The following is a 12,767-nucleotide window of genomic DNA, read 5'->3' on the forward strand; positions in this document are numbered from 1 at the left end:
CAAAGCTTTTAGGTATAGAAAGGCTAGAATGCCACTGTATTCTTTTCAGATTTTTTATGCCTTTTTCAGTTTTTATGGAGTAAAGATCAAGGTTCCATTTTTGAAGGGCACTTCATAGTATTTTATTTTTTTCCAATTACATGTAAAGATAGTTGTTCTCAGCATTAATTTTTGTAGTTTTGTCCCTTTTTCCTTTCCCTATCCCATTCCCAAGAAAGGAAGAAATCTGATATAAACTATATATGTACAATCATATTAAATATATTTCCAAGTCATGTTGTGAAAGAAGAACCAGAACAAAAAGGAAAAACTACAAGAAAAAAAAATTTAAAAAGGAAAATAATATGCATTCACATTCCATAGTTCTTTGGATGTCGATGACATTTTCTATCAGAAATCTTTTAGAATTTTTTTGGATCACTGTATTGCTAAGAAGAGCTAAGTCTATTATAGTTGATTATCATACAATATTGCTTTTACCGTGTACAATATCCTCACTTCATTCAACATCAATTCATGTAAATCTTTCAATGTTTTTCTGCAATCTGCCTGCTCATCATTTCTTATAACACAATAGTATTTTAGTACATTCATAAACCACAATTTGTTCAGCCATTCCCCAAATGATGAGCAGTCTCTCAATTTCCAATTCTTTGCCACAACAAAAAGAGTTGCTATAAATATTTTTGTACATGTGGGTCTTTTTCCCTTTTTTAATGATCTCTTTGGGGTATAGACCTAGTAGTAGTATTGCTGTATTAAAGGGTATATTACATACCTGGTTCCAAAATGCTCTTCAGAATAGTTGAATGAGTTAAAAACTCTACCAACAACATTAGTATTAATATTACCTGCAATATTTATCATTTTCTTTTTCTGTCTTATTGGTCAATCTGATAGATGTGAGGCAAGTACCATGGTTTTTGGAGAAGGAAATGGTAAAACACTCTAACATCTTTCCTATAACAAAATAAAACAGGACAAAAAAAAGAAAAAAGAAAAAGAAAAACAACCCTAAATTGATCACAAAGAGCCGGGCATAACTTAAATGACTGAAAAACAACAGCATCATGATTTAAGGAAATTGATAAGCTGGACTGGATAAGGTCCAAATGGGAATAAACCAGGATAATGAAGAGATTTGAGTCCATGTCATATGAATACTGTTTGAAGGAATTGGCTATATTAAGCTTGGACTAAGTAGATGAGTGGGGAGAATAGACATGATATCTGTTTTAGAAGTATTTAAAGGAAGGATGTCATTTGGAGGAGGTTTTAAATTGCTCAGAGGGCAGAATGAGGAGCAATGGGTGGAAATTGAAAAGTGATACATTTAGTCTGTACATCAGAAAAGCTTTCTAATAAATACAGCTATCAAAATTATAATGTCCTGCCTTGAGAGATAACAGGCTTCCCCTTGTAATGCTGAAGAAATGGAGGCAAGATAGAGATTAGAGAATTTTTAGTATTTTATTTGAGAAGGAGAGATTGTACTGGGGGCAAAAGAGGATTCATGTTGCCCCCAGGACTGAATAAGTCTCAAAGTATCCAGCAGGGAATGTGAGTTTCCCATGAAATATATACACATTGGCTCTAAGCAACTGGGGTAGACCAAGGCAAGGGGGTGGAATCTGAGCACTGAGAGCGGGAACTGACCATCAATCTGGTTCCTACAGGGTAGGGGTGAGGATCATAAATTCTTGATAACTTAAGATGAGTTAGGAGCCAGGAACTCTGAACTTAGAGGATACCAATTAGGTATCTGAGATAGGACATCTGGAGTTTTATGACTCTTTTGGAATGTCAGAGTGGCCATCTATAGCCCTAACTATCTCAATCCTAATGGTCAGGAAGGGGGGTTGCAACCAGGAAGATTGAGGCAGAACAAGAAACTGAGACAGAACAATTCAAAGAAACTGAGGCAGGGTAGTTAGGGAAACTGAGGCAGGACAATAAAAGGGAACTGTGGCACACCATTTCATACCCTCTCTTCTGAATATTGAAATCACTGAATTATCTTCCCCTAGATACCTGGAAGATCTCAGCACTATAATTGACCAACCCTATGTGAAGCAAATAAACCAAAATAAAACTAGAAAAATGCAAGGACTTATAGCAAAGACAAGTCTCTCCCTGACAACCTCAGAGTAAATAGCAGTACAAAGGCTCCATGTTGCAAACATGTCAGGTCCTCTGTAGTTCTTGAGCACCATCTCAGCCAGGGAATCCAGTTTGAAATGGATAGTTTACTGTGAGTTAGGTGGTCTTCAATCATTTGTGCACTTAACTCAGCCTCTGCTTACAGTAGAAGTAGCAGTGCTCAAGACAGCGGTGCTGCCCATACTGGGGGGGGTCACCCCAAGGCTATCAGAGTCTCAAAAAGGGGAAGGGTGAGGTCTAGAGTAGCTCCTACCTGTCCCTGATCAGAAGAACAGACAGGAACTGCTACTAGGATACAGGAAAGATCTAGATTTCTGGGCAGAGTTATCAGAGTGTGCACAGTTCGACCATCAAGGCAGGCAAACCTGGAACTTTTAGAGGCATGATATAAAAACTGCAAAATCCTTTGAGAATGCTGAAATACTAATTAAGGAACTGGGGTTGTAGGATTGGAGAAATGGGTTAGAGAGACTGCCAGTTCCAAGACAGGCGTCTGTATTTTGGAGATTTCCTAAAAATAGAAATCAGAAAATAGTCCCAGAAACTAAATCTGCCAGGGCAATTCCAACAGAATAAGAAGTTTCAAAGCTAAAGCATAACAGCAATCACAGTCCAGTAGGTTTAAATAATTAAACCAAGCAGAGAGTAAAAACAAAAAGGGACTGCTTAAAGGACTTCCAATTCAATCTGGACTGGTGGGATGGGGGTGGGGCAGAAGTGCCTAAAGCAAAGTGAACAGAAAATTAGGGGTTCCCATTCTTTTAGGTATTTTGAGAAAAATCCACCTTTCCCTAATTCCCTATCTCCTCCTCCCCCACTTTTTTTCACCAAAAGGAATCATCCAAAGAAAAGCAAATAAATTGTCAAATAATCATTCCACATATAAATCCCCAAGAGTGAATTAAAGTTCCTATACATAATAGATTAGTACAGTAGGAGCTTCCTAAAAATCCCTCAAATAATTACATGTCATGAAGGAGACATAGTGATCAAGTAGATAATGCAGATACATATTATAAACATCCTTAACAGCAACAGTTACCCAATTTTAACAATTTCCATCCATATATATATATATATATATATATATATATATATGTGTGTGTGTGTGTGTGTGTGTGTGTAAATATATATGTAATTGTACCATATTATTATATTTATTCATTCATTAATTTAACTATGTTAAGTGTAGGGACAATGGTGTTCCAATATACAGTATGATAGCATAAATGGTTTACTCCATGTCAGTTGCTTTGTATTGATGACAATTGGCATTCATGTTGAAGAAAGAGCAAAACAAAGACAGATACACACACACACAAAACACAGAGAGAGAAAAAGAAAGAGGACAGAGAGAAAAAAAGAGAAAGAAATAGAGAACCTTAGTATTAGTTCCAGAGGCTAATATCATATTCTAGTGGACTAATTATAATAATAACAAATAACAAAATAACAAATTAAGTATTATAAGTGAAATCTGGAAGTGTAGGTATGATTATATGGAATGACTATATGTTTAAGTTAATTGTTTATGTGTCATAGAACATCTATTTGATTTATTCTAAAATTTGGTTATACTAATGTTAGAGATCATTATAGAATAAAGACCATTTTCAAGATAAAATCTATGTGAAAGTAATAATATAATATCCGTACCTTCTGATTTTAACTACATTGGACACATTTATGCAAATACTCTAAATTTTATCCAATCAAAATTGTCCATTTTAACTTCTGTGGTCCCCTCTATCACCTAAATAGTTGTGAACTCTTTTTTTATCTGCAGATCTGAAAGGTAAATTCTTTCTTACTTTTTTTTGAAAATGATGGCTATCTCCTATTGTGTCTAAATCATATCTAATATATAGTTTGAGATATTGGTCTATATTTCATGTCTGTGAAAGTACTTTCCAGTTTTCTTAGCATCCCCCTCTCATCCCTAACCCCAAATAGTGACTCTTTCCATCTCTCACTGGAAGTTTTAGATTTCCTAAATACTAGAGTACTGTATTCATTTCTTTTTGTTTCTTATATATCTGCTCTGTTTCATTAATTGACCTTTCTATGCTTTAACCAACATGAAATCATCTTAATGATTTGTTTTATGGTATAATTTGAGATCTGGTACTGATAGAACTTCCCCTTTCTTCTATTAAAATTAAAATAGAAAACAATTTGAGGTACAAAGCTTCTAAGTAATAATTTAATAGTAATGACTGACAGGTTACCATTAAGTCAGTTCAATTAATTCCTCAATAATTAGTGACAAAATGACAGAGCTTATTTTTATAACAGAAAAGAGAAAGAAACAAAAAAACTACAGCAGTCTTAGAAAACATGTTTTGAACATAATTCCATTGGACAAGACAGGTCATCTGATGAATTCATTTTCTCCTAGGCTTTCTTAACCCAAATTCATCCTGTGTCTATCCACCTGCCTGTCAAAGTGAGGTTGCTGTAGGAATATGCTCTATATCTGTAGTATTTTGTAACTAGAAATTTAAAGAGGCATGTAGTATGAACTAAGATGGGGAAACTGGAACTTGTGGTTTGTAGTTAGCTGTCAACTCCTCCTTTCACTCTCATTCTCCAACTTGGAAATCCAACCTTAGAAGAGTACAGTATTCAATTTATACTTGACCTCCTGCTCAAAGAAAAATGGGGAGGGCAAGGAGGACATCTCTACAGGGAGTTTATCTGGGGAACTTAACCTCTTGCTCATTCCTCTTTTTCCAGCTGCCAGAAAGGGAAAGACAGCCTTTTTAAAAAGACTTTCAATCCTCTGATTATGCTTATTCCTTCAATTTCTTTCTTGTTTTATTGCTGTATCTAGTATTTAATGAACTATGTTAAATAATAGTTGTAAAAATGGAATACTTGCTTTATCTCTGATCATTTTAGAAAGAATTTTTAACTTTTCTTGGTTATATATAATATTCGTTTTTGGTTTTAGATAGATTCCTACATACCTTAGTGTATTTTTTACAGAGATTTTTAAAAACATGAACAAAAATTACTTATTTCAAATTTTTTTTAGTATGTATTGTTTTTAATGTGTTTTTCATTATTTGACTGACTGATATTATTGATAGGCTTATATTTATAATCTTCCTTATTTTGAACCAATTTTTTATTCCTGATATAAACCCAAATATTTGGAAAATGTATACTATTTCTAATATCTTGTTGTAGCATATTGACAATATTCTTTTTTTTTTTTTTTAACTGAGGCAATTAGGATTAAGTAACTTGCCCAGGATAACACAGCTAGGAAGTGTTAAGTGTCTGAGACCAGATTTGAAATCAGGTCCTCCTGACTTCAGGGCTGGTGCTCTATCCACTGCACTACCTAGCTGCCCCAGGCAATATTTTATTTACATTTTTTAAATTATTGTTGATTCTCATATCTTGATAAGTACACAAAATTGACCGTAGACACTCTTTTTCTAGAGATTGTACTCTTGTATAGACAAGAGTATTTGTTCAGGCATTCAAGGAGAAACTGGGGTGCTAAAATTTAAAATTATAGAAATATGAAAGGACTATGATATTTTGATTAATTCTATTTTCAGCTCCTTGTGGAGGACAGTACACTGGATCAGAAGGGGTAGTTTTGTCGCCAAATTATCCACACAATTACACAGCTGGTCAGATGTGCCATTATTCAATAACTGTACCAAAGGAATTTGGTAAGAATTTCCTTTTGTATGCTTTTTAAATTTATAATTATCGCTCTTTTTGTGTTAACTTGCTCTACTTTTGAACAAATATTTCTTCCAGAGGAACTTGGATTGTATCTGCTATAGTATATAGATGACAAATATGAAAATAAAATGTAGTCACCTATATTTCTGAGACATTCTATTTATTTGCCTCTAACTTTCCCCAAAGGATGCTCTCTTTATATACTGGTTTAGAAAATATAGCAAGGATATGTCAGGGTGTGGATTATATTATGGTTCAGACAATTTTGGATTAATTTATTTCCCCTATTAGATGTAGAAAAATTAACTCTTGTTAGTTTTTTTCCTTGATTTTCCTCATGAATTACTCTTTCTCTTCTTTAAATTCATAGTTATCTATTTAGGAAGGGAGATTTGTGAGAAAGCTAGAAAATAACACTACTGCTAACAATAGCACCTACAAAGAAAGGAGAACAGATAGCATTTTTATATCACTTTAAGTTTTGTAAAGCACTTTCCATACATTATCTCATGTGATAGATAACAAGTGTTTATTTAATGTCTACTATATACAAGTAACTATGCTAAGTGATTTATAAATATTATTTTATCCTCACAGCAATCCTGGAAGGTAGATGTTATTATTATTTCAACTTTATAGATAAATAAATTGAGACAATTAGGGCACAGGGTGATATTTATTTATTTCTTCTTCTTTTTCTTTTTTTTTTTTTTTTTTTTTGTTGTTGTTGAGGCAATTGGAGTTAGGTGACTTGCCCAGGGTCACATAGCCAGGAAGTGTTAAGTGTCTAAGGTGATATTTGAACTCAGGTCATCCTGACTTCAGGGCTCATGCTCTCCACTAGTCCAACTAGCTGCCTCACATATATATATATATATATATATATATATATATATATATATATATATATATTTAGTAAGTTCCTGAGGACACATTTTAACTCAGACTTTTCTAACTTAGTCCAGGGGTCTATACACTGAAATAGCTAACTTAGTCCATGAAACATTCAGACATGATCTGCTTTGATCTTCCCCTCAGCTTATGAGCATAGTTTTGTTTTATTTTGTTTTGTTTTTTATCATACACACTTCCACAAACCCATAAACAAAGCTAATAGTAATATTTTTAATATTTTCAAAGGCTGTCTGTGTCTAAGAGTTGATTAGACAAGAACAAATAAGAAAGTAAGAACAAAAATTGCATGGCAAAATTCTTCAGTTAGAATATACTGTAGAGAATTGTGCTGCAAGAGACAGCTTGCAATTTCAAAAGATCTGGGTTCAATTTCTTCCTTTGATGATCATAATAATGTCTGTGTACCTGGGTGCATGTCACTTAACTTCTCAATGACAAAATATTATTTGAGTTGAAAAATAGTTTTTTCTCTGCACTGATGGAATGACATTTCTTGTGGAGAGTTCTTTAGTTTTATACCAATTAAAATCACAATCTTGGAGCCTCCCATCTCAATTCCACCTGTCATTCCCACTGAAAATTCCAAAAAAAAAAAAAAATACTGCTTTGTGGTGGTATGTTACATAATATGATAGAGATTATCCACTGGCATTTATTAACCATTTAAAAAATACAGAGAAATCAAGAGAGAGACACACAGAGGCAAGAACAAATTATATCCTTTTTTAGGTCTATAGTGCTCTGTCCCTCTTCTATACAATGCAAATGATGCATCTTCTGAAAGGATAAGATTGTTCTAAAGTGGCAATCATAAATATCCAATTCTCAAGGACTTTTAAAATTTTATTTGAGCAGGCAGGAAATGCATAAAAATATCAATAGTAATACAATATAATAATCTAAATACCAGATGCATGCTATGATAATGCTATAAGAATTCAGAGAAGGAAGAGATTACAGTGGGCAATGCTTCTTAATATATTTTAATAATGTATATAGATATGTATTTTTCCCCATGTATTGTATTTTTTTCTTTTGCTACAAATAGCATTTTATTTCATGAATTCATTTCTTAGGAAAACCAATTATATAACTATATTGGGCCTTTTAAATAGTTGCTTTTATATATGTTAAAATATATTATAAAAATATCATTAAAATATTTTATTTTATTTGCTTTTAATAACTAGATTGTTCCAATACACTAATAAATTCTGGCTGTATTAAAACATTGTGATCTCTTGCACAACTTATGCTATTTATGTTAAAAAAAACAAACAAACCTGTATTGCAGATTATGCTCAGGAGGGTTTTCTACTTTAGTTTGCTTTGGTTATTTTACCTAATCAAAAGTAGGTCTTGTACAGGTCATTTTTTTCTTTGGTTTATAGTTTCAGACAGAGATGTATGTTACTTTATCATGTGAGGTCTATTATACTTAATACCTGCTTAAAGGGAACCACTTTGTATTATCTATATAGACTTTTTCTATTCCTAATATCCTGAGTTTAAAAAAAAAATCCCTTCAACCTTTCTTTTTTTTTTTTTAATCATATACCTTTGTTCAAGTTTAATTATATAACTTTGTTCAAAAAATAAAGTGAAAACTCCACTAAGTTCTTAAATTCCTGAATCACTACCTTTCCCTAGATCTTATAATCTTTACCTGGGCATCAGGATCAAAGACTGAAAGAAAGTAAGTTTTTGGCAGGAGACTGTGGTAGTTCTGTGCTTAATTACTCTGCTGGGCTCTCCCTGCTTTCCTAATGAATAGGAAATTTTAACATGGAATAAAACCCTTTGCTGAAGTTATTATGCTAGCAGCCTTTTAGCACTTCTCAGGTTGTTTTTTCCTGAACATTTTAGATACAATTAATAATGACTCGTTTTTGAACATTCCAAGTATTATGGCTATCCTACATATGGAAATAAAATCAATAAAAGATGAGAACATAAACATTTCCATAAAGCTAATGCATTAAAATATTCAAATGTTTGTACCCAATAAATTACTTTCTGAAAATAAATAGCTTACCCTGGAAGATAAATAGTCTCATTGGGAATATCTATTACTTTACTATTTCCAATGCTTTTAAAATCTTAATGATACCTAAAAACATTATTCACTTAAAGTTGCACAACTAATCAGAACTCTCGTAGCTTTAGCTTCTTATATATGATGTAGATATAGAAATCTGCTAGCAGTTGCCTTTATTTCTCAAATATTTCTAGCAGTTATGAATCACTCATATGTCTACATACTTTACCCTTAATGGAAAATTCATGAAAAGGGAATTAGAAATTACGTTCTCAATCTTAACCGAAGGAGAAGGATCAGATACATTTATTCCATCTATTTTGATTATTAAATCCTTAGATATGACTCCATGATTTTTTTTTCCTAGAAATACTTGAGGATGGTAGATATTGCAGAGCATCTAGATAATACACTTTATAGAACAGTAAACTTGGAGTCAATAAGACCTGTGTTCAAATATGCCCTCAGACACTTAATAGCTCCGTTACTCAGGGAAATTCAAATAACCTCTAGCTACCTTGGTTTTCTCATCTGTAAAATAGTATCTACCTTAAAGGGTTATTGTGAGGATAAAATGAGAAAATTTTATCATTTTTTTCAAACTTTAACATACTATATACTTGTAAACAATGGTAATTATAATATGTGTCAAAAGATGAACTTAACCAGGTGACATTTGTGTTAGTTAAGTTGGTTTAAAGAGTAAGTTTTAAAAATGCTCTTACAATTCTAAAAATAAGAAAGGTAGGCATTAATCACTGAGACAATTGTTCAAGCCTTTATTTTTAAGTCAATTTAAGAGGCATTTATTGAAAGTTTATCATATATTCAGCAAGAGTCATAGCTTGAGCAAAACTTTTGTAAATTGTTTTCTGTTCAAATAAACATATTGGATTGTATTTTTGACAATGGGTTTTATTATTTTATTATTTTCATGATTTTTTATATTTTATATTATATGTATTTATATATAATATATTTAGTATGAATAAATATATATTTTATATTTTTAAAGAAAATATTCAGCTTAAACTTCTGAGTTAGGTTATAGAAAGTATCCTTTGTTGTTTGTAAACAAAGGACATTATAGACTACAAAATTATTGATATCTCACAGAATGATAATAAAGGAACTAAAAACAAAACTTAGATTTATTTTGTTGAGGTTTTGCTAAATGTTCTGTGAATATATCCTGTGAAGCTTGAAATCCTTCCATGAATGAGATGATCCTTATTTCTTTTCTTCAATGTTCTACTCAAAACAAATCTGTCACTGGTTCTCCCATGATTTCATATTCATTTTTGCAATAAGATATAATCTTCAAAAGGTTTCCAAATTAGAATGCATAATTATATTCTTTGCCAGAGAAAAGCATTTTTTTCTGTTATAAATATTAATTGCAGTTAACTAAGCTACAAGTCTTTTGGCACACCAAAAAAATTATATATATTAGCTTGAAGGAAACAAAAATGTTAAGTAGAGATGCATAATATTTAATGGTAATGCTTGTCTTTCAGTCTTAGAAATATATTTAATCCATCCTTCCCTTTTGTTCAGGAAATCTAGTTTCAGAAATATAACTAGGGTATAGTGAATGAAGCTTTGTCCCAAGGTGTAAACTATTGAGGGTACTGCACAGTGCCTAAAACTTAGCATGTAATAGGTACTTAAGAAATACTTATTGGCTAACTAAAGCATTTGTGATCCAAACAATAAAGCTAATTAGCCAGTTAGCAAAAATTATTAAAAATATAAAACTAACAAATGACTCACCTTTTTCACACCATACCAAAGATTAATAACAGCTCCAGTAACTTTCACCTGTGGTGGCAATTTGGTTTGCATAATCCTCTTGCTCATGGAGTCAGCAACCAAATTAAAATAATTTGAAAGATTTTTTTTTCCTGTAATTTCATTGTTGTTGCTGCCTTCAGTAAAATTTCTGGGTTATGTACCTGCCCAACTTGTTAAGTAGTTCTTTTACTATATTGCCATGATTTTATTCTATTTTGTGCTTTATTTTGATATCCATTCTGCCCCTCCATTCCTGCATTCCAAATTCAAATCTAGAAACAAAATTATTACCTACATCCCTCCATCTTCCTTTCAAATTGTCAGAAACAAGGAAACTCAGTTTCTGTGGCTAGAAATTACACTGCTTCTTTGAATTACATACTTTAAAAGGATCCTATTGCAGTAATTTTTTTTTCATTTTATTTGTTCTTAATTAAGCACACTATTCTTTCATATATATGTATATATATTATATCTAACATATCTTGTTTCAGGCATAAATAATCCATGCAAATTATTTAGATTTTATTTTTCTTCAAAATTGAACTTTCACTTATTGATAAGAAGGGGGAAAATAGATTATTAGGCTGCTTTGAAATACCAACTGTTTCTTTTAAAAAGGTAAAAAGTCATTAATTTTATTTTTAAAATAATTTCAAAAGTTACATATTGTATTAGCTTGGTATATAATTTATGTGCTTCTATGATCAAGAACAGTAATGGAATTAGCTTTTTCTGTCCTTTGTATTTTAGGGCCTAGGTATGTAACATAATATGCATATTTGTTACAAACATAAATTTATTACTATGTTCAGAAATGAATTTTACTTCATTACTATATAATAGCGAAATGATTTCAAATATTGTTACATTTTCTTGTCAAATTTGTTGATGCAACTCAAATGACTTAGGAAGACACTAATATTCAATGGAAAAATAACTACAATAAAAATAATTACAGATTTGATATTGAGATAATTATTATATAATAGTATATTATATAAAAGCCAATTGGATTTGAGTATGTTTTGGTTAAATCTAACTTTGAATCTACAATCAGTTGACTTGAGTTTGAGTTGCAGCTATTTTATATTTACAGCCTAAATGACCTTGAGGAACTCAGATAATAAAATATCATTAATGTAATATTTTACTGGAGCTGCTTTTTCTCATTTTTTAAATCAGAAGCCCCCAAGTCTCACTTATCTATGACCTATGCTATTTATCCCTATCCACACAATCTAAAGACTGAAAAATTTTTGGAATACTTCTAAAATTGGTAAAATAACCACTGCAACTTTAAATCTTCTCTCTTGATCCAGTACCACAATTAAGCTTTGGTACCTCAAGAATCTATAATTTAGTCAGTGTGAGAGCTCTATGACTTCAAAGACAATCTTTAGTTCTTGTAGTTGAAATACTCATTACCCTGGAACCTCTCTAAACTTAGGCTGGCAATTAGTTAACAGACATAATGTTAATCAACATTTCCATGCTCAAATTCTTTCAGTTTGGTACAAGTGTGTGCTTTAGTTTACAGAAAAAAAATTACAGAGAAAGATTTTGATGAAGATTAACTCCAAAGTTAACAAAATTAAAATAATCTCTACTAATTTTATATTTATAAATATGGCATGTGTACTTCTAGTGTCAAATGTGAAAAAAATCAAATTGATTAATTTATAAACATCTAAGTAAAACTTCTTTTATTTATTTTTTAAAGCATAAAACAATTTAAGACTTTTATTTATATGACATTTGTTAAACTGAGAATCCAAGAGGAAATCAATAATTTGCAGAAATTTAATTTCATGTTAATAAGTTATTTATTGTTTATTTTTGAATGGAGGTTTTCTCATTTTTCTCATTATTTTGCAGTTGTGTTTGGGCAGTTTGCCTATTTTCAGACAGCCCTGAATGATTTGGCTGAATTATTTGATGGAGCACATCCACAGGCCAGACTTCTAAGCTCACTTTCTGGTTTCCATTCAGGTAAAGAAGTCACAAAGACACTTTGGAGAACATAACAGGAAATGGAAATTTCAAAATGTAGGGATGAGTTAATAGCTTTAAGGAAAAGGCAGAGGGAGATACAAATTGCTTGGTTTTAACTGCCAGTTTAACATTTTGGAGATTTTACTTCATTTTTTCTATT

At 31.5% G+C, this 12,767-nt stretch overlaps 1 protein-coding gene across 2 annotated transcripts in view; it reads left to right on the forward strand.

Moving 5' to 3' along the window:
* The window catches only part of CSMD1 (CUB and Sushi multiple domains 1), a 2,563,917-nt gene that overhangs the window by 2,203,356 nt on the left and 347,794 nt on the right, over window positions 1-12,767 (forward strand). For both annotated transcript variants that reach the window (XM_031949178.1, XM_031949179.1), the window contains exons 31-32: window positions 5,733-5,849; window positions 12,491-12,604. In XM_031949178.1, the coding sequence (XP_031805038.1) occupies window positions 5,733-5,849; window positions 12,491-12,604 (231 nt within the window). The remainder of the gene's footprint in view (window positions 1-5,732; window positions 5,850-12,490; window positions 12,605-12,767) is intronic.

The sequence above is a fragment of the Sarcophilus harrisii genome, chromosome 2 (genome assembly GCF_902635505.1).
Source record: "Sarcophilus harrisii chromosome 2, mSarHar1.11, whole genome shotgun sequence".
NCBI classification, from domain to species: domain Eukaryota; kingdom Metazoa; phylum Chordata; class Mammalia; order Dasyuromorphia; family Dasyuridae; genus Sarcophilus; species Sarcophilus harrisii.